Source organism: Anomaloglossus baeobatrachus, chromosome 3 (assembly GCF_048569485.1).
Source record: "Anomaloglossus baeobatrachus isolate aAnoBae1 chromosome 3, aAnoBae1.hap1, whole genome shotgun sequence".
NCBI classification, from domain to species: domain Eukaryota; kingdom Metazoa; phylum Chordata; class Amphibia; order Anura; family Aromobatidae; genus Anomaloglossus; species Anomaloglossus baeobatrachus.
In genome coordinates this window covers 521,970,480-521,993,800 of record NC_134355.1, presented here as the reverse complement: position 1 = coordinate 521,993,800, position 23,321 = coordinate 521,970,480, and the positions used below count along the sequence as shown (strand labels likewise).

The following is a 23,321-nucleotide window of genomic DNA, read 5'->3' as shown; positions in this document are numbered from 1 at the left end:
TTTTAGAAGTCTTAGGCTTTGTGCCCACGGGAGCTTGCATCTGCGGATTTTGCCGCGGAAAACCTGCGGATTTTTCTGGATTTTCCAGATAAATCTGCAGGTTTTAGCATGTACAGTCACTCCCCATGTTATCCTATGGGACATGGGGAGTGCTGTGTCCACGCTGCGGAAAGTGCGGCTGCCGACCATGCTGCGGATGTAGGCATCCACATGTATAATTCCATGTCAATTATTCATGCGGAATTACCTGCGGATGTCCCGGCCCTCCGCTATGGAGATAAGAGGCCGGGACGTCCGCAGGTAAGGCGCATGAATGTCCGCATGTTTCCCGCAGCTATTCCGCTGTAATCTAGCAGCTAAAAATAGCTGCGGACGCCGGCGAGCAGCTGCGGGAAACACGCACTCGTACCTGCGGATACATCCGCAGGTACGAGCGCCCGTGGGCACATAGCCTGAAGCCTTTATTAGATGGGGCAAAAATTGCGCTGAGCATAGCAGTATCATTTTAAGGCCAGCGATATTCATGTTTTAGTTGCTAGTGATCGTAATATCGTTCAAGTCTCACGAAATCAGATTTTTCAACTTAAAAAATCACTTGGCATAAAATTTCACTGTGTAATAAGGGTTATAAGCTGTAATACATGGTTTTCTGAAGGACTAGAGACTTTCCATCAATTGCAGCCATGATCTTTCAAGCGAACATTTGCTTTTGTAGTAATGAGCTTGTACGCACGATAGCGACGCGATAACTATTCGCTCGTTAATCACGATTGTTAAATAAAAATCCTGCTGTCTAATAACACCTTTAGTCATCACAGGATTACAGTAACAGATAACACCTTTATACCCTGCTGATAACACAGGATGTACCAATGACAAACGGGATGTCACAGCTCCCTGCTCCCCCTCCCTTCAAAATAACCTTTGTGTACGATTAAATTATACAAAAGGGTGTCTGCGGCGATCTATGGCTAATAATGTAATATTTATTTTTGTAGCGCCAACATATTCTGCAGTGCTTTACAATTCAGGAGGATCGTATACAAACAAATAGTTATAGAAAATACAATATTTAATTTAGAGTATGGAAAAAATAAATAAGAGACAACCGTGCTCGTGAGAGCTTACAATCTACAATGAGATGGGGGGGGGGGGCAAAGTACAAGTGCTTATTTACCATGACAATCCAGGCATCTCAAGGAAATGTGGGATAGATAATGGCTGCCTGGACCAGATGGCCAGAACCTTGAGATGTATTTGCGGCTGAGTTTGATGTGGGGTTGTGTTCTGAGAAGGCGTGGAGGGACTATGTGAATTTAGTTCGGCTAGGGAGTGTGATAGGCCGCCCTAAAAAGATGCGTTTTTAGGGAGCGTCTGAAGCTGAGTTAAAGTTGTGATTTGTCCTAACTTCTTAAGGTAGAACGTTCCAGAGGATTGGTGCAGCTCGGGAGAAGTCCTGGATCCGGGAGTAGGAGGTTCGGATTAGTGTGGATGTTAGTCGGAAGTCGTTTGCAGAGCGTAGGGAACGGGAGGGGTGATAGACAGAGAGGAGGGTGGAGATGTAGGGGGATGCCGCACTATGGAGAGCTTTATGGGTGAGAACAAGTAATCTGAATTGGATCCTGTGATATATGGGCAGCCAGTGCAATGACTGGCACAGAGCAGAGGCATCTGAGTAGCGGTTAGCCAGATAGGTGACCCTGGCTGCTGTATTAAGCATGGACTGTAGAGGAGATAGTCTAGTTGGGGGGAGACCAATTAATAGAGTAAGGCTGGGGCCACACGGGGCACTACTGCGATGCTCGCATGAGACTCGGCTCGCGCTGGCAGCACAGCAGGAGCCGAGTGTAATAAGAGTGTGCCTGCATCTGAGCTCCGATCATGTGAGCAGACCTCAGCTGCGGAGGTCGGGCCGGCACTCAGGAGGGGAGGGAGGGATTTCTCTCCCTCTCTCCTGCATAGCCGGCTATTGCCATTCTCGCACTGCACTAGCAGTACACCGGTGTACCGCGAGTGCAGTGCGATTTTTCTCTCATCCCATTCACTTGAATGGGTGCGAGAGAAAGTCTCGGCTTACATTGCAGCATGCTGCGATTTGTTTTCTCGGTCCGATTAGGGCTGAGAAAATAATCGCTTATGTGCTGACACACAGGCTAGAATTGGTCCGAGGGGAATGCAATGTTTTATCGCACTCCACTCGCACCGATTTTCTCGCCGTGTGGCTTGGGCCTTACAGTAGTCGAGGCGAGAGTGGATCAGGGCCACGGTGAGGGTTTTTGTTTCCATTGTGAGAAAGGGGAAGATTCTAGAGATGTTCCTGAGGTGCAAGCGGCAGGAGCGGGCAAGAGATTGTATGTGGGAGGTGAAGGACAGACAGGTGTACATGTAGACTTCAAGAATTCCAGAATACTCCCTGTGACCAGTGTGAAAACTATAGAAGACTTAATGTTTTATAAATATACACTTGTGTAAAAGAAATCTGTAATCAGAGCATGACGTCATCTGCTTCCCTTGTATGTGTATATAGAATATGCTGTCCTGTCTGCTGGCGGGGTCTAGCAGGATAATGCTTGTGACGCAGTACATTGTCCTCAGTTTGCCATGTATGTATGTATGTATAGTATATGCTGTCCTGTCTGCTGGCGGGGCCTAGCAGGATAATGCTTGTGACGCAGTACATTGTCCTCAGTTTGCCATGTATGTATGTATGTATGTATGTATGTATGTATGTATGTATATGCTGTCCTGTCTGCTGCAGGGGCCTAGCAGGATAATGCTTGTGACGCAGTACATTGTCCTCAGTTTGCCATGTATGTATGTATGTATGTATGTATGTATATGCTGTCCTGTCTGCTGCAGGGGCCTAGCAGGATAATGCTTGTGACGCAGTACATTGTCCTCAGTTTCCTATGTATGTATGTATGTATAGTATAGTATATGCTGTCCTGTCTGCTGGCGGGGCCTAGCAGGATAATGCTTGTGATGCGGTACATTGTCCAGTTTCTCTTGTGATTACAGGAGGAGCTGCTGCATCACACAAGGTGTAATGCTATCTGCTGCTTGTACTGTGATGATGACAAACTTCTGCTTTCCATCCTCTGATCATGGGGATAGGAGAATGTAGACTGTGCCATCTACACCGGCAGTCTACATGTCTGAAGCCAGTTAACAAATGGCCTTATTTTATATCTTGTGGTTATGCTCTATAGAACGGATATTCTCACCTTGGGCATTTCTGACACCTCCATGTTTGGTAGATGTGGGCTCTCCTACCTCTGCGGACAGTTTGTACTCATACAAATATCTAACCGGATCACGCAGTTTACGTGTGACGTCCCCACCATCCCCAGTAATGGTCATTCTAAATGTTGCTATATTGTATTTAATTGTTGTGCTCATGCATTTTTCAAAACAGTGCAGATATAATCACGCCCTGCCGCCTGGTGTGTGCATGACATCTGAGCTCTAATTTGTGCTCCGTATGGTTGCATAACTCAATCAACCTATTCATGTAAAAATCGCCTTTTTTAATGTTCAGTAGATGACCTCGTGTCTGATACTGTATGTTTGTTAGTTTTGATCAACTTATACTAATGAAATTTGGATGATCATACCCCTCCTGAGGTCTGAAACACAAGAAGCCTGTGAAGAGTTGTAAACCCTGCCGTCCCCTCCTCCTTATGTACATGGATCATTTGTCTGGAGGAATGACAGGTAGTTCCACACCCATTGCTGATAAAGCCTTGCTCCTCAGTCTTGGTGACACACGAGTCTATTGCACAAGTCCACACAATTCTCTACGTGCAGAAGGGAAGGTTGGTGAGCATTGCACTTTTCAGGCTGTTTCCCTTTTTTAGAAGTAATGCAAAAGCCAAAATGGCATGTAGACGTTCCTATATGGGCTCCTCGTTTCCACACCCTGATGCCCGGGTGCGACCCTATTGGTGAGTTTAGTTTATGGGTTTTTGTTCCTTCTTTTTGCTCCTCTACTTTTCAGGTCCTTGCCTTGTAGAAATGGCAATAGGCTTAAGCTTTTATTCTAAGGCAATTACATACTTGTTTAAGTTATTCGCTGCATTATGAATATATGCTGGCTGAATAAAGGGGTTCTAGTTCTAGTAATGAAGGAAAGGTATGTGTGTATGTGTGTATGTGTGTATGTGTGTATGTGTGTATGTGTGTATGTGTGTATGTGTGTGTGTGTGTGTATATAATATATATAATATATTTATATTTGTATAGTGTGTTTTATATATATATAATATTTATATTTGTATAGTGTGTTATATATTTATATATATATTTATATATTTGTACAGTGTGTGTGTGTGTGTGTGTGTGTGTGTATATGTATATATATATATATATATATATATATATATATATATATATATATATATATATATATATATATATATATATATATATATATATATATTTGTACAGTGTGTGTGTGTGTGTGTGTATATATATATATATATATATATTATACACACATTGTCATAGGTTTGATGTACTTCTGCACTTTTCCTTAACACCACATATTGATGCAGTAAACTATCTCTTGAGTGCACGCACACACTAAAATATATACTGTATAATTATGCACGATACCTCTGCTGCATCAACATGTATGTGCTGATAATGAAAAGTCAAACAATGTATCAAACCTGTGACACTTTCTTCCATTCCAAATGTAAATAAAAGAACTGTTCTCAATGGTTGTGAAGAATGCTTTGCTCGTCATAAAGGCTACTTGTCTTCAAAGGAAGTCTGCTCAGGTTTGTTCTTCACACAAGTGATAAGAATATCTAGTAGATCCATTGTATGTGTCATGGTGATTCTCTCCCCGGGCTTCTAGATGTGATTCTTGCTATGTCTGGTAATGAGGGGAAACGCTACTAAACTGGACTGGTTCATCTCCTCATCAAGTTTGTGTTCAACTGATGTAAATTGTGATGTGTTGCAATTAGCATTAATTACGGATTTTCCGTGAATTTAAACGGCAAGAAGAGTTTCCTAGAATGTAAATAAGATTTTCTATTTGTGTCTCTTAAAATTATATGCTCAAGTTAAGAACTTGCAAGTAGCTATTTCTGCACCCAAAATGCCTGGTGGCAGCAAAAATACTTTGTAAAAGCTTGAGGCTATGTGCGCACGTTGCGTACAAGCCCTGCAGAAATTTCTGCAGCGATCTGAAGAGCACATGTGCGCTTTAGATCGCTGCAGAAATGTCCGTAGTGAGCGCCGATTCCATGCGCTCTGCCTGCAGCTCCTGCCATAGACAGAGCAGGAGCGGCCGGCAAAGCGCAGGAAAGAAGTGACATGTCACTTCTTTTTGCGCAGCGCTTCGGCAGTAGCCGAAGCGCTGCGCTCTTAGACGCCACGTGCGCACGGCCCCTGCACAATCTCCATAGACTGTGCAGGGGCCGCAGGACGCATGCAGTTACGCTGCGCTACAAAGCGCAGCGTAACTGCATGTTTTTACGCAACGTGCGCACATAGCCTGACACTTTTTGCATGCATGCTTATTAATCCCCCCCTCTTCTTCTCCTTCTTCTTTTTTTTTTTTTTGTTTTTTATATTTGGGTAAAAAATGCTTGGCATTGATATACATGAGATTTCACAAATATCAACTTCTTTGCTGGTACAGTAAAATCCTGCCTTTTTCTTCCCCTCTTCGCTTTCTGTAAACACGTGATCGAGCACTAAGGCTTGTTTCATTCAAAAGCGAAGCTTTTTGAGATTTTATTGGTGACTATAAGCTGTGACCACCACCAGAGGGCTCTTATATACAGCATTCTAACATCTCTAAACCGCTGGGCAGATGGCGTTCACTAGAGCTTCATAGGTTCCCAGTGGAATCCTCCATGACGACTCCACAGAGCTGGTGGATGTTAGAGACGTTGCGCTCTACCTTCCGAGACTGACGATTCCCCAGAGATGCTCAATAGGGATTACGTCTGGAGACATGCTTTGCCAGTCCAGCAACTTAACCCTCAGTTTCTTTACCAAGGCTGTGGTTACCTTGGAGGTGTCTTTGGGATTATCAACTTGGCATACTGCCCTGCAGCCTAGTTTCCAAAAAAAAGGATCATGCTTTGCTTCAGTATGTCACAGTACTTGTTGGCATTAATGGTTCCCTCCAATGAACTAAAGATCCCCACAGCTGGCAGCACTCATGCAGCCCCACCCATGACATGCCCACCTCTATGCTTGACTGTAAATAAGACATGTCTGTGTACCCCTCAACTGGTTGCAGCCACATATGCTGGACACAATCAGACCACTGGACACTCTGCACCAATTCTGGCAGCGCTCATATATCTAGTTTGAAAAGATAACCACCTGGATATGACTTTGAGCGCTCAGCTTCTTTGGTAGACCATGGCGAGACCGTTCTGAGAGGAACCTGTCTGGTTAAACTACTGTATGGTATTGGCCACCATGCTTCAGCACAGTGTCAGGGTGTTGACAATCTTCTTACAGCCTAGGCCATCTTTATGTAGCGAAACAATTCTTTTTTTACAGATCTCAGAAGTTTTTACTATGAGGTGCCATGTTGATCTTGCAGTGACCGGTATGATAGTGTATGAGTGTTAACACTAAATTTCAAACCTGATCTCCATTCACACCTGAGTCACATGAAATCGATGAGGGAAAATGGTTAATTGAGCATAATTTGGCTATTTTCACTTAGGGGTGTACTCTCTTGTTCCCAGCGGTTTAGACCATTAATGGCTGGCACACACCACATTAGGCCAGTCACCCTTGCGAGTGCCTCGTGTGTAACTCGTGCATGTCTCTCATTAAATCACCCGTCACTGCCGCATACCGTCCAGACAGGAGCGTCTCAGCTGCATAGAGATACATGCAACCGACCCGCTCCTGTCAGGCGAGTGGGAGTCTGTGACGGGTGATTCAATGAGAGATGTGTGACTCTGGCCTTACAATGTAAAAGAAGTCAGCTTGTATAACAGTGTATCTAAGTGTCACATCTTAAAGGGAGTCGGTCATCAGAAATTTAGCTTGAAACTTAAACGTTTCCCCCTCTGCAGCGCCTCCGCTGCATTCTAGCAAGGTTCCTGTTGTTTGTGTGCCCCCTTTCTGACCAAAATAAAGACTTTATAAAGTGGTACCTTTTTTTTGTATTGAAATCTTGATAATGGTACACGGGGGTGGGCTGTCTGGTGGCCGTTATCCTGCCTCCTGTCGCTTTAGGCCGTCCCCCCATCGCGCAATTTCATATCTCAGGGCGCCGCCCACTGCACCCGAGGTGCTGCACACGCGAGGACCGCTGGTCACGTGTGCGCAGGCACGAGGTTATGGGCGGCGCTGAGATTGCATCGCAAGTGCCCGCCCATCATCTCGTGGCCACGCTCTCCCCTCTGTCACCAGCGTTCTGTGCAAGTGGTGGCCAGATGGGCCGCGTCCTGGGCAGCGTCTTGAAGTATGGAATGGAGTGATGGGGGACGGCCTAAAGCGATAGGAGGCAGACTAACTGCCACCAGACAGCCCGCCCCCGTGTACCATTATCAAGATCTCAATACAAAAAGGTACTACTGTATAAAGTCTTTATGTGCCCCCTTTCTGACCAAAATAAACAACATGAACATTGCTAGAATGCAGCCCAGGAGCTGCAGAGGGGGAAACGTTTAGGTTTCAAACTAAATTTCTGATGACAGGTTCCCTTAAGTGTTGTCCCATGAAAAGATCTAATAAAATATTTACAAAATGTGAGGACTGTACTCCCTTTTGTGATATACTGAGTGTATATTTATACACACAATATCCGTTTTTATTTGGCAATGTTAAGGTGGCTTTACACACTGCAACATCGCAAACGACATCGCTGTAACGTCACCGTTTTTGTGACATTGCAGTGTGTGAAACATATCAGCGACCTGGCCCCTGGTGTGAAGTTGTGATTGCTACAAATCGATCAGGACCATTCTTTGGGCCTTTGTTTCCCGCTGTGCAGCAAAGTCTGTGTGTAAAGGGGACTTTACAGCGACTCCGCGGCTCTCTGTGTAGCATCCTGATTAGCGGTCACCTGTGAAGGATTCACCGGTGACCGCTAAACCCCCGAGTGACTGAAGTGTCCCCCCCCCCCCCCCCCCCTCTCATACTCCCCGATCACCGGCGCTGCACGGCATTCACACTGCTCCAGCGGCTTTTCCTTTTTTGAAAAAGCCGGCCGCTCATTAAACAATCTCGTATTCCCTGCTTTTCACCGCCCACCGGCAAATATGATTGGTTGCAGTAAGACACGCCCACACGCTGAGTGACAGCTGTGTCACTGCACCCAATCACAGCAGCCGGTGGGCGTGTCTATACTGTGCAGTAAAATAAATAATTAAAAAATCCGGCGTGCGGTCCCCCCTATTTTAATTCCAGCCAGATAAAGCCATACGGCTGCAGGCTGGTATTCTCAGGATGGGGAGCTCCACGTTATGGGGAGCCCCCCAGCCTAACAATATATCAGTCAGCAGCCACCCAGAATTGCCGCATACATTAGATGCGACAGTTCTGGGACTGTACCCGGCTCTTCCCGATTTGCCCTGGTGCGTTGGCAAATCGGGGTAATAAAGAGTTATTGGCAGCCCATAGCTGCCAATAAGTCCTAGATTAATCATGTCAGGCGTCTCCCAGAGATACCTTCCATGATTAATCTGTAAATTACAGTAAATAAACACACACACACCCGAAAAAATCCTTTATTAGAAATAAAAAAACACAAACAAATTCCCTCATTACCAATTTATTACCCACAACAAAGCCCTCCATGTCCGGCGTAATCCACGGACCTCCAGCGTCGCATCCAGCTCTGCTGCATGGAGGTGACAGGAGCTGCAGAAGACACATCCGCTCCTGTCAGCTCCACGCAGCTAATGAAGGGAATAGCGCGATCAGCTGATGTCACTGAGGTTAATCGCGGCCACCGCTGGATCCAGGTAACCTCAGTGACAGATCAGCCGATCACACGGCTCTCTTCATTACCTGCGTGGAGGTGACCGGAGTGGCTGTGTCTTCTGCTGCTCCTATCACCTGCATGCAGCAGAGCTGGATGCAACGCTGGAGGACCGTGGATTAAGCCGGACATGGAGGGCTTTGTTGTGGGTAATAAATTGGTAATGAGGGAATGTGTTTGTGTTTTTAATTTCTAATAAAGGATTTTTCGTGTGTGTGTTTATTTACTGTCACTTACAGATTAATCATGGAAGGTATCTCTGGGAGACGCCTGACATGATTAATCTAGGACTTATTGGCAGCTATGGGCTGCCAATAACTCTTTATTACCCCGATTTGCCAACGCACCAGGGCAAATCGGGAAGAGCCGGGTACAGTCCCAGAACTGTCGCATCTAATGTATGCGGCAATTCTGGGCGGCTGTTGGCTGATATTGTTAGGCTGGGGGGCTCCCCATAACGTGGGGCTCCCCATCCTGAGAATACCAGCCTGCAGCCGTATGGCTTTATCTGGCTGGTATTAAAATAGGGGGGGACCGCACGCCGGATTTTTTAATTATTTATTTATTTATTTACACGGCACACAGAGCCGCGCGTCATTAAATGAAGTAGGGTGAAGTTCACCTGCTTTTTTGACACGTCCCCAACGACCAGCTAGTCGCTCTGCAGGTCCGGATCGCTGTTAGGTCGTTGGCCAGGTCTGCCTGTTTGACAGCTCACCAGAGACTTTGTAGCGATCCCGGCTAGGTTGAGATCGCAGGTTGGATCGCTAGAAAGTCTCAGTGTGTAAACCTAGCTTTAGAATTGTCCTTTCATAATGAACAGACTGACACCTTTTGCATTGAAGGCAGAGGTCATTGTCACAGCCGCTCCTGTATTGTGATTAGAGTGCATCCAGTGTTATCAGCTGTGTATAGAGGTGTCTTCTGACATTGTAAGGCTATGTGCGCACGTTGCGTACTAGCCCTGCAGAAATTTCTGCAGTGATCTGAAGAGCACATGTGCGCTTTAAATCGCTGCAGAAATGTCCGTAGTGAGCGCCGATTCCATGCGCTCTGCCTGCAGCTCCTGCCATAGACAGAGCAGGAGCTGCCGGCAAAGCGCACGGAAGAAGTGACATGTCACTTCTTAGAACGCAGCGCTTCGGCAGTAGCCGAAGCGCTGCGCTCTAAAACGCCACGTGCGCACGGCCCCTGCACAATCTCCATAGACTGTGCAGGGGACGCAGGACGCATGCAGTTACGCTGCGCTACAAAGCGCCGCGTAACTGCATGTATTTACGCAACGTGCGCACATAGCCTAAAGCTGGTGTCACACATAACGACGACGACAACGACGTCGCTGCTACGTCACCATTTTCTGTGACGTTGCAGCGACGTCGCTGTCGCTGTGTGTGACATCCAGCAACGACCTGGCCCCTGCTGTGAGGTCGCCGGTCGTTGCTGAATGTCCAGCTTCATTTTTTGGTCGTCACTCTCCCGCTGTGACACACACATCGCTGTGTGTGACAGCCAGAGAGCGACAAAATGAAGCGATCAGGAGCCGGCACTGGCAGCTGCGGTAAGCTGTAACCAGCGTAAACATCGGGTAACCAAGGGAAGACCTTTCCCTAGTTACCCGATGTTTACGCTGGTTACCAGCCTCCGCTCTTGCTGCCAGTGCCGGCTCCTGCACTGTGACATGTGGCTGCAGTATGCATCGGGTAATTAACCCGATGTATACTGTAGCAAGGAGAGCAAGGAGCCAGCGCTAAGCAGTGCGCGCGGCTCCCTGCTCTCTGCACTGTGACATGTAGCTGCAGCACACATCAGGTTAATTAACCCGATGTGTATTGCACCTAGGAGAGCAAGGAGCCAGCGCTAAGCGCGGCTCCCTGCTCTCTGCACATGTAGCGACGTTATGATCGCTGCTTCTGCTGTGTTTGACAGCTAAGCAGCGATCATAACAGCGACACAAGGTCGCTGTTACGTCACCGAAAATGGTGACGTAACAGCGACGTCGTTGTCGCTGTCGCTTAGTGTGACACCAGCTTTATTCTGCCTCTGCTGATAAGGAAACTGCTGTCAACTCTTCCTGAAAAGACAACTATAAGACTAAAAAGCCTGTGGCCTGTGTGAAAACTGCAAGATTATTTTTTTATTTAAATGATTGTGCTATGAATGCAGCACAGAAAAAGCGGCAGAATTGTAAGTTATTTCCCTGATGGCCGCATTTCTTTCTTGCTGGGTTCATAGTAATATAAATTGAGAGTAAAAACTTATATATATCCTCAACCCCCTAGGCTTTTTCACACTTAATTCTTGGGTAAAATCTGTCTTCAGTGCGTAGGTTTTCCTCATTATTGGAGGAGCTGAAGCTTACATAGGAATGACAGGTACATTAACCCCTTGGTGACCAGGCGAAATTATTCTAATCTCACCAGTGTTACTGTATGGCAATTACACTTACAATGTTTCAACATTTCCCAGTGATTGAGTCTTTCATGAGACATATTTTATAATGTATGTTTGATATGTTTTGCATTTACTTATAAAAAAAAATTGACATTTAAAAAAAAAAAAAAAGCAATTTTCAAACTTTGATTATCCCTTTTAACGCCTTCAACCCACTCTTCCAAGAGGCATAACTTTTTTTAATTTTTTCATCAATCTTGCCATATGAGGGCTTGTTTTTTTGTGGGACGAGTTGTAATTTTGAATGAAACCATAAGTTTTACCATATAGTGTACTGGCTAAAGGGAAAAAAAATTCCAAGTGCGGTGAAATGGCAATAGTGCAATTGCACTATTGTTTTTGGGGTCTTTTACCACGCTCACTATATGGTAAAATTGACGTGTCAATATGATGCCTCAAGTCAGTACGGGTTCGTTGATACCAAACATGTATAGGTTTACTTTTGAAAAACAAATTAGAAATTCAGAACTTTGCCCAAAAAAAGGACTGCGCTTTCGTCTGAGACCCGTAGAGTTCACATTTCTGGATCTGGGGCTCCGTGACTGCTTATTTTTTTTGCATCTTGACTTGATGGTTTTTAATTATACCATTTTTGCATAGATGCAACGTTTTAAACGCCTATTATTGCATTTAAAAATAACAAAAAAACATAATTTTGGTTTTTGAAATTTTTTCTTCTTGCTACGCCGTGTACCAGGTAGATTAATTGCTTTTATTTATATTTTGATTGGGCATTTCTGAAAGCAGCGATACAAAGTATTTATATTTTTTTTTTCAATGGAGCGAAACTGGGAGTGATAAAATTTTAGTTTGTGTGTTTTTTTTTTTTTTTTTTTCTGTTTTTGTTTTTTTTAACTTTGATTTTAGTTGTCCCCATAGGGGACTTTATGGCTGCACATTCCAGCACAGTCGGCACTCACAGGAAGTGAGGCATGGTTGCGTCAATTAATCAGCTGATCCTGCACTACCATAGCAACACCATGGTGCAAGGGCCGCCGATGGCAGCAGGGAACGACGAGATCACTGCTGCAGCCATTTAAATCACGCTGTCAGATTTTCACAGCGCAATCTAAGTAGTTAGCAGGTGCGGGTGGGTCTCAGATCCACCCTTGCCTGTTAGCCACATGTCGGGGGACATAACCTTGGATATATATAGATAGTCCAAGGTAGAGTAGGGGTTAATACAGAACTTTTGTTTTGTGTGGCTATTTACCGCATGCACATAATCACCATGTGGTGTAAAATGTTATTTTGTTAGGATGTTTAGAAGAATTATTTTTTTAAGTGGAAAAACTTCTGCTACATTTTTAAAGGAAATGTAAAGAAAAACTTTTGCTAGCTTCTGAACAGTTAACGATCGCCGGCAGACTTTCTAAAGGCTGTGAATTGCTGTGGCAATCAGGACCACACAATCCTCTCAGGGTGCCCCCACAACTGTTAACCTTCTAGATGCTGCAGACATTGACAGCATTAAAGGGGTAAAAAGGCCATGATGGCTGCCATCACCATTTGTGACTGATTCAGCAGGTTTTTGGCGATAGTGGACAGCTACTGAATTTTCACGCATAGAGGTATGCTGTTTTTTTAAACTTATCAAGTCAGTTTTAAGTTGTATTGATCATTAAGGGGTTAAGCAATATGCATTGTGTCTGTGATACCTGTTCAACATATGCACCATAAATACAGTATCCGTTGTTTCAGATGCTGCACATCTTGTATCTTCATAGCATAGACAATTGCCTTCAGATGACCCCTAAGATAAAAGTCTAAGGAGGTCAAGATCAGGAGACCTTGGTGGCCATTTGAACGGCCCACGATGACCAATCCACTTTCCAGGACACTGTTCTTGTAGGAATGCTCGGACCTGTGATGGTGCACCACCACATTATGGGTGTCAGGTCCAAGCATTCCTATATGAACAGTGTCCTGGGAAGTGGATTGGTCATCGTGGGCCAGTTGAATGGCCACCAAGGTCTCCTGATCTTGACCTCCTTAGACTTTTATCTTAGGGGTCATCTGAAGGCAATTGTCTATGCTGTGAAGATACAAGATTTGCAGCATCTGAAACAACAGATACTGGAAGCCTATGTTAGCATTTCTGCGGTGTTGCCATCATTGTGTCAAGAGTGGGAGAAGAGTGTTGCATTGACAATCCAACGCCAATGGGCAGCACTTTCAACACATTTTATAAGTGGGAAAAAATAGTTGTATCTCAAATGGCCACCATGGTCACCACCCATCTTGAAACGTTTCCCCCCCTCCTATATACTGAGCCATAAACAGGAAGTTGATATCAGCAACCATTCCCATTTTATTTAGGTGTATCCATATTAATGGCCCGCCCTGTACTTTGTGTAGTTGTCTAAGCTTCTTATTCGTTTAAAGGGTCCCATATTGCATTTTTGGATTGCTACGTCCAATAGGTGGCCCCAGAGTTGTGTTTTTCCTTTTGGAGAGGCGATTATCATTTTTAGCTATACAGTATATTTATCATATGTTAGCTGGAGACTGAATGAATTCCCAACATTGGCACGAGTTTTCCATCTGTTTAATGGCTACATAGTGAACGGTTTCGCAAACCTGTTGGCTTATTGATGGCGCATGAAGTACACTGGCCTGCATTATTGCAGTCATGTTTTTGTTTTCCGCTGAACTGTTTACCATTCTTGCTGATAGATGGATCTCTATCGTTCTTGCATTACTGTATTCTTGCACTTTTTAATTTTAAATGTCTGGATGATTCCGAGAAACATGGTGACACATACTAGATATTGTGTATGTATATTCGATATTCGGCTCTTTAAAAAGATCATGGTGCCCTGGTCTAAATGCTACGATTGGAGAGCGACTACAGCATTTCACAGGTTAACAGTAGTGGCGGAGCGCAACTTTATGCAACGCAGTTAAGACGCGATGATAGCTGAATAATGTACATGTACAGTGAATGTCAGGAAGGGGAGAGAAAAATGTATAGAAGTATACGGATTATATACTGCAGGGCTCAGGGGAGGTGCTGGAGGCTGAGGCAGGCTGGTATAGGCTGCAGGAGGCAGCGGGAGAGCTCCTGCTCCCGCTCATATATGTACTGCAGCTGTCCACCGTGGTGCTGAAACCGCACCGCGGTGATGGGTTCGGGGAGCGGCGCATATTGTGCCTGTGCCCCCCTTTGATGGCACATGCCCCCCTGTGTTAGATATGGCCCCCATGCTGCTGCCCATAGTAAAATAAACTCTTTACTTACCTCTTCCAGCGCTGATCTCCCGATCTCCCTGCTGCCGCTGTGATCAGGCACGCAGAGATGTCACTGCTGTGCCAATCACATGACCGGCACAGAGAACCAGGAAGTGCAGGAGCTCAGCAGCATGGAGGGAGACACAGGAGGAGAGCACTGGAGAAGAGAAGTAAAGTTTTTTTCTTTTTTTTTTTATTTTTTTTTTTTTATTTTACTATGGGCAGCAGCATGGGGGCCATATCAAACACAGGGGGATGTGTGCCATCCATAGGGGGCCATGGGCAGCACAGGGGGACGTGTGCCATCCATAGGGGGCAATGGGCAGCACAGGGGGGCCGTGTGCCATCCATAGGGGGCCGTGTGCCATCCATAGGGGGCCGTGTGCCATCCGTGGGGGGCTATATTCAATATAAGGGGGCCATATCCAGATTAAGGGGGCTAGTTTTAGGATGGGGGGCTATGAGGGACATATACCTTATATGATTTGCTAGACGGACACTGGCATTATAAGACGAACCCCATTTACCATTAAAAAAAAATTCTCTTTTCCTTCACCAAATTTGGGGGTGCGTCTTATAAAGCGAAAAAAACCTAACTTTTTCTGCCTATTGCCTGATCTTGGGAAACATTTAATTTTTTTTTTTTAAGTCTCCTGATATTTCTAAATCTGTAGTTGTGGAATATTTCAGGTACTATTGATCCAGGTCTATTATCAAATTTGTTGCATTTAAAAGCCTTACTTTTTGTGTGTTGGATAGGGGGATGTTTTGGTTTTGTTTTTGTTTGTTTTGTTTTTTTTTTTTCATTTTTTCCCTTCTGATTATATTGGTGTATACAGTGGGGAATATAAGTATTTGATACACTGCGAATCTTGCAGGTTTTCCCACCTACAAAGAAATGAGGTCTGTAATTTTTAGCGTAGGTACAAGTCAACTGTGACAGACAGAATTAAATAAACCAGAAAATCCACATTTTTCTATTTGATACAAGAGAAAAACAGAAGTTAATATTTGGTACAGAAACCTTTATTTGCAATTAGAGGTCAGACGTCTCTGGTCATTTATACAAAGTCCTATAGCGTGCAAGCTCTTGTGGTGGAAAGTTACAATGATGGTAAAAATGACCTATTTATTGAACATCTAATTACACTGGCTTGTCCTAGTCACCCAGGGCAGGACTGACCGTCAGTATGAAGCTGGTTATTAAATGACCCGAGAATAGAAATCTCATTTATTGTCATTGCTACTGTAAGTAATGTATAACCTGTAAACCTCACAAAAGCTGGCAGATATTGCTGATGGCCATCCCAGTAGGTTTCACCTGTCACTTGTGTATTTAGCTGCTGGCACAGAAGTGGATCCAGTATGGGTACCAGCAGTATGTTGTCACAGCCCTGTTATAGGGAACACAGATCTGTAATTTGTTTTGCTTATTGAAACTGCATTTTTATTAAAGGGAACCTGTCAGGTGCAATCTGTACCCAGAGCCACGAGCAGTTTTGAGTGCAAATTGCTAATCCCTGCCTGTCCCAGCATCTAGTTGCATATATAAAGAGAGCTTTAGAAAAAGTATTTCTAAAGATCTTTTATCATTTGCTAATGAGCTCAGTGACTAGGTGCAAGGGTGATGGTTCTTGCACTCATTACACCCTCTTAGCATTTTTTATTTATTTTATTAGTTTTTTTTTTGTGAATTGATGTTTCTATCTCTAAAATCTGTTCTTATTAGGCTGCTTTCACACATCCGTTTTTTGCCGTGCGGCACAATACGGTGCTCTGCCGAAAAAACGCAACGCTTTTTTTTTTTTTGCCGCTGGTTGCGTTTTTCCCGCACACTTGCATTAACGCCATATTGTGCCGCATGGCCTTGCGTTGCGTCCGTTTTTTGCCAGATGCGGCATATTTGGCCCATGCGGCGGCCAGATGGAACGTTGCCTGGCACGGTTTTTGTGCAGCAAAAAAAACGCATCGCGCCAGATCTGGCGCGATGCGACATTATTTACAATGCAAGCCTATGGATGCCGGATGCGTTTTCTTTGTACTGCACATGCTCAGTATCAAGCCACATCCATCAAAAAACGGACGGGCTGCATGGAAAAACTTATGCAAAGGATCCGTTCTTTTCGCCGCATCCGTTACATAATGTTTTTGAGCCAGATTGTGCCGCTCAGCGCAAACCGGATGTGTGAAAGCAGCCTAAGCCAAATTAGTTTTTTTTTTTTTTTTTCTTTGACACAAAGAAAAGCAGTTAACAATTTCCATGTTGCTATTTGTAATGTCAGGCTTAATAAAGATCCTATCTCAATGTGTAGTAGGTGTAGTAGTAGTAGTAATCAAATTTAGAAAAGTAGTATAGCTTTTCTGATAAGCAACATAGCTAATCTCATGTACAGGGCATTGCAACTAATGCTGGGTTCACACATAGCGACAACGACGTCGCTGTTACGTCACCATTTTATGTGACGCAACAGCGACCTTGTATGTCGCTGTTATGATCGCTGCTTAGCTGTCAAACACAGCGACGCAGCAGCGATCATAACGTCGCTACATGTGCAGAGAGCCGCGCACACTGCGTAGCGCTGGCTCCCTGCTCTCCTAGCTACAGTACACATCGGGTTAATTAACCCGATGTGTACTGCAGCTACATGTGCAGAGAGCAGGAGCCGGCAGCGTGAGAGCGGCGGAGGCTGGTAACGAAGGTAAATATCAGGTAACCACCTTGGTTACCCGATGTTTACCCTGGTTACAGCTTACCGCAGCTGCCAGATGCCGGCTCCTGCTCTCTGCTCGCTTCATTTCGTCGCTGTCACACAGCGATGTGTGCGTCACAGCGGGAGAGCAACAATAAAAAAACGAACCAGGGCTGTGTGTAACGAGCTGCGATCTCACAGCAGGGGCCAGATCGCTGCTCAGTGTCACACACAGCGAGATCGCTAATGAGGTCACTGCTGCGTCACAAAAACAGTGACTAGGCAGCGATCTCGGCAGCGATCTCGCTGTGTGTGAAGCACCCCTTAGCGATCCATTGTTGCGACCATTTATATAGTGACAGTGGTTGTAACCATGGATACCTAAGCTACTTCAATGCCCTACACAAATGACAAATCAGAAGAACTATACTACTTTTTCTAAGTGGAGGTGGTATTATAATTCCCACTACATATTGGGAGAGGATCTTGGAGATGGCTTTTTAAGTCTTAAAACTATTGGTTTGTACCCCAGCAATGCAGCAAAATGTAATTCATATATATTTTGTTTTTCTCTTCCCTCAGTTCAACGAGTGCGAATGTTGTAGCCATCGATAACAAGATAGAGCAGGCCATGGTAAGTTCATTGATTAAGAAACCAGTTGCAAGTCTGCCATTGATCTAGACATCATGAAACGAAGTAGATTTATTTTATGAAGCTCAGCTAAACCTACTGAATTTGTAAATTTTGAAAGGTCATCAGTCAGGCTATTGTGTAAGTGGTTATAACTTAGCCTTATTTCGTATGCGTTTTTACAGTTTTTAACCATGGTAATTTAAAAGCTATGTGCGCACTTTGCATTGAGTTACTTGCAGTTCTAAACGCATCCTCCGGCAGAAATTGTCTTTGTCAAATTTGGTTTTGACCACAAAAACGCTAAACATATACTTTTAGCCGCGTTTTTACCGCAATTTACATGGTTTTTCATTGCTTAGTCAGATGCGTTTTGATTACAAATACACTACTAAATAAAGTTTAAACATTCAAACACTATAAAAAAAACAATAACAAATAACATGAGTAAAATCATACACAAATTAGCTAATTTTATTAAAATTAACTGTGTTCAAATATTTATGCATAAAATAACATCAAATTATGGATTTTCAATAAATTGTCGGACTGTGTGTGTGTAAAGGGACATATCGTGCCCTTATTATAAAGTCTAACACTCATGCTTTTATTTTGTCTAAAAAGCATGTTAAACGCTGGGATTTTGATTTAAGATGCATTTTGAAAGTTCTCATTGTCTCTAATGTTAACAAAACGATGCCAAAATGGCAAAAACAATTGACATGTTGCTTCTTTAGACGCTGAGTTTTTGCCAAATTTTCTGCAACTGAAACGCGTTAACAGCATTGTGCGCACAGGAAATCACAATTTCCCATAGACTTAGCTTGAAAATCAAAACGCATGCATTTTGGCATTAAAACGCTGCAGTTCAAAAAGCTGCGGAAACACATGAAAAACGCAAAGTGCGCACATAGTCTTAAAGACAGACAAAACATTCAATTCAGAGTTCAGAGGTATAACCGATTCACATCAAGTAAGTGGCAGAACCAGAAAATGACATGTCTCAATTGGGTCTTAATGCGATCAAGAACTCCCGATTTGGCAATGTCCCTGGTGGTTATGGTGGTCTCCTGAAAAGAGCCACTCCTTGGCTGGGTCCTTCCCGGAGGGTTATATGGCTATTTTCTGTGTCGAGACTCCTAACAGAGGCTCCACGGACCGTTTTTGATTTTCAATTGGACTAATAACAGGAACAGTCTCACCCAGTTGTCTCATGGCCCAGGAGTGTTCACCGTATGATTCCTTTGTCCTGGTAGGTGAGGGGGACTGTTTACTCCAATACCCTCCCATAACACAGGTCATGGATAGATGCTCCCAACAACACTTTCCGACGCATTTCGTCTTATTCATCAGGGGAGCAGGGATACAATATGTAGATACTGGCCGCATGTGGCGCTCTGTGTCTGGGAATATATCTGAATAATATTTTGTCTGTCTTATATGTCTTGGGTGTGTTTTTTTTTTTGTTTTTTTTTATAGTTTAACCATAGTAATTAAAAGCTAAGTTTTTAACCACTGTTGCCCTTGCTGAGAAAATATAGATTGAAGTGGTGGTAATAGCTCCTTGGGAGTAATTGCTAGCGATATTGTGTAAGGAGGCAGCGTAACATTCCCACCAGTAAAGTAAGATCAAACAAGTTGGGATTCTGCCTGCCTAATTTTTTGTACCCCTAGAAGACACATTTGGTATGTATGCTTGGCTGACCGAGATTAAAAGTTCAGCCTGTAGCCATCTAATGTCTGTTAGAAGCAAAGTAAAATGGTGATAATCTCAACCTGGAAATGTATATGCCCATAAATTTAACCTCTTACTGTGGGCAAAATCCTTTTTGAGGGTTTTATAAGGGATGTTATCCTGGAGCATTTTAAGAATAATCCAGCATAATCGGTTTGGAGAATCAGGCCTTTTTAGACTAATCGAAGTAGCTTATTTGAGGATGCAAGTTTCAGACTGGACCAAAATATCTCTATGAATGTTTTATATCTGGTCATTTCAAAGTCATTTAATGGTGTGCCACATAAAGGGGTTAGTACATGAAATGAAAAGCATGGAATTTGGAGAAAATGTGTAATTGGTATAACTGGTTCAGCGACCAGAATCATAGGGTGGTTATAAATGGAACATACTCTGGGTCAGTTAATAGTGGGGTAGCACAGGGGTCAGTATTGGGCCTCTTATTTACAACATATTACCATTTGTAAAGAGCATACAAAGAAAAAATGAAAAATTTCAATATTTGCATATTTTATTAAACTCTGCAGGGTAAACCACACAGGATTATTTTCATATTATAAATTGATTTTTGTAGTCTGGAGGGCTGGACTGAGACATTGCAATGGTTTAAAAAATATAAGGTACTAGATGGTAAAACACTAGGTGAAATAGTTACAAAAAAAGACTTGGTGGACGGCAAACTCAACTTAAGAGAAGCTGTTCTTTATTTCCAGACATGAGTTTTCATAGTAAATTAAGTCTAGCTTTCTATTGAACACAGCATTTTTGTGCTATAAATACCAGCGCTTGGACACACGGGTTCTTTCATTTGATCCAACTTTAGACACAGTAAATTTAACCCTCTTTTTTTACAAAGTGCCTATGTAAGGTCAATTAATTATAGCTTTTTATTCTTCTAGGACCTGGTAAAAAGCCATTTGATGTACGCGGTGCGAGAAGAGGTGGAAGTCCTAAAGGAACAAATAAAGGATTTAATAGAGAAAAACTGTACACTTGAACGTGAAAATGCACTGTTAAAATCCCTTTCTAACAGCGATCAGCTGTCTCAACTTCCGACCCAAGTGGGTCTTGGCACCTGTCAACAGCCACCTCCAGTGACTACAGCTCCTCACACGGCTCCACAGACCGCACACCCCCCGCAGCAACCGAATGTTTCTTCGGCGTAAAAAGTGTACAAAAACTGCTTTCTTGCCTCGTTCAGAAATCTGAAAGCAATCTGTCCTTGTGTGCCACTGCTGTTCTTTCCACTTTAAAAATGAAAAAAAAAAAAGAGCAAGTAGCCATGCTTCATTTGTGTGTTCGGCCTTTTCAGTATTAGACAATCGTACTCCCTGATCTCTCGCTGTGAGAGAGGTGATGCCTATTGCTTTGCGTATCAGGTTTTTAACACAAATGAATGGTAAAATCTCTGTCTATATATACGTGCATCTATACATTCACATACAAAAAACATACATTCTTTGAATACTGACAATGAATGTGTGCCGGTCACTAGATCCTCCTGGTCAAGAGCAGCACTTTATGTTCTAGAAAACGCGAAAAATGCATGCCGTTAGAAATGGCGCTACATTGGTACTAAAGCCAGCCATGGTATTAGGAAAAGCATGATGGATAATGTCGCCGTAAACCATCCACCATCGAAGGATGACGAGCTTGTACCATCATGGAGAACAAGTGTTGATCCTTTCTGCTTGATGCCTCCATTGTCTAATATCCAATCAGCCTACTATTAAAGGGGTGTGATGTAATTCATCTGCAATCTTAAGGAACCCGCTTTTTATAAGAACAGGATCTTTGTATAGTAGCGGGCTTCTTGCAATCTGCATTGAATATGGAAGAACATAATTGTATCCTAGATTGCTGTGCATGTGTAGAAGGTATCCTGTCCTATATTGACGTGCTCGTTGGCTTAAAGGAGCAGCGCATCATTTGCTTCTCCTGCGTTAGATATAGCAACTCTCTAAATTGATCATTTTTTGGGCTATATGGTTGGTTTTCTGAAACATAAACTGCTGCCTGAACTGATAGTTAAGGTCTGATATCCAGCAATGGGTCTTACTTAAGGAGCTTTGGTGGCTCTTGTTTTTTGTTTTTTTATTAGACTATACTCTGAGCCATGTTTTCAGTTCTATGTAAGCAAAACTAATCATCGTATTCCTAGCGAGAGCCACCGTACTTTAAGTAACTTTTTTTTTTGCCTCTTTTTAGTTTCATTTAAATGTTTGTGTTTTATTTATTACAGGGCTGCTATTTTCTTAATATGTATGAACAATGTCACAGACACTCTTTATTTTATTTTCCTTTTATATAGAGAATAAATGTAAATCTATCATAAATAGTAGAGAAAGCAGGATTGCATCTGATAGGGCAATAACTGAGCATACCTATCCAGGCATATATATGTATATCTAACACTAACAGCAATCTTCTTGGTATTTATTTTACAATAGAAAAGATCCAGTCTGAATGTAAATTTTGTAAAGAGTAAGTATGGAAACCTATTGCACCTGTACAGGAGAGCGACAGTTGTGATACTAAAATAAATGATAGATTAGCTATTTTGATGAAGAAAACTTTGTTCTTTTTCTCTTCTTTCCAAGTGTGGGAGGAATAAAAAAAAATTGCCATGATTCCTATGCTTTTTAGAAAATTTATGTGAATTATTATAATTTTTTTTTTTTCAGGGTGGGATAAAACAAAAAAAACTGTGAAATTGTTCAACCTACTTTGTAACCAAAGAAGCAAAGCTGTGTAACTTTTTTTTTTTTTTTACTTTATGCACATTCTCTGTATTTTTATTCAGTGTTCTATCATTCACATTATTTTTCCTTTTTTGCTGTTTAGCATGATCTGCATGACCTATTATCTCTGAACCACTTTCGTACCTCATGTTTTTGTCCAGCACTCTTATTGTATATGTAATCTGTGAACTGCGTCCAATAAACAGAGCAAACAGCCGGTGTCGGAGGAGATGAGCTAGTGTAAAATGTACGCTAGCTGTTTAAGCAAAAGACGAAAAGAAAAAAAAAAAAATTAAAGTGAGCCATCTTTTGTTCATTTAAAATGGTGTTATGAATTTCGTATGCAGAAAACAAAGTTTTGTTACATTGCAGATTTTAATGTATTTAATAAATTCTACATGCAGATTGAGTGCAGTGTATAAGGAGTATTTCCATTTACCAAAATACATTTCATAAATCTGCTAGCACATCTGTTTGTTTCTAGTCATTCACATCTGTCCAATTATTGTGAAGATATCTATTTTAACACCCTTTTATGAAATTATTAAATTGCAGTTTTGTTCAAATATGTGACTGTAGAATATGTTCCACGTATTCTAGTATTTATTTGTATACCATACCTTCATTGCAAGCCATTCTTTTCTACGTCAAAGGGATTGTCTCGTGATTTTATTTCTTTTTGTTCAAAAGAATTGCTTGCCTGGCTTTCCTTCTTGGTGCGTTTCTAATTTGACAACTCGGACCAGTAGTATAGCCAAGATTCTGGTCTGGACTATGTTTTGCCAATGCTACAAGCAGAGACAGGTTTAACTGGGTGGGATGGACACAGTGCTTGTTGGATGCTGTGATCCAGTGAGCTTCAGAGCAGCGC

At 43.0% G+C, this 23,321-nt stretch overlaps 1 protein-coding gene across 2 annotated transcripts in view; it reads left to right on the top strand.

Moving 5' to 3' along the window:
* TSC22D2 (TSC22 domain family member 2) overlaps positions 1-22,859 on the top strand; it is a 61,543-nt gene extending 38,684 nt beyond the window's left edge. For both annotated transcript variants that reach the window (XM_075340761.1, XM_075340763.1), the window contains 2 exons: positions 17,926-17,977; positions 20,609-22,859. In XM_075340761.1, coding sequence (XP_075196876.1) covers positions 17,926-17,977; positions 20,609-20,875 — 319 coding nt within the window. In that variant the 3' untranslated portion in view covers positions 20,876-22,859. The remainder of the gene's footprint in view (positions 1-17,925; positions 17,978-20,608) is intronic.
* The last annotated feature ends 462 nt before the right edge of the window (positions 22,860-23,321 follow it).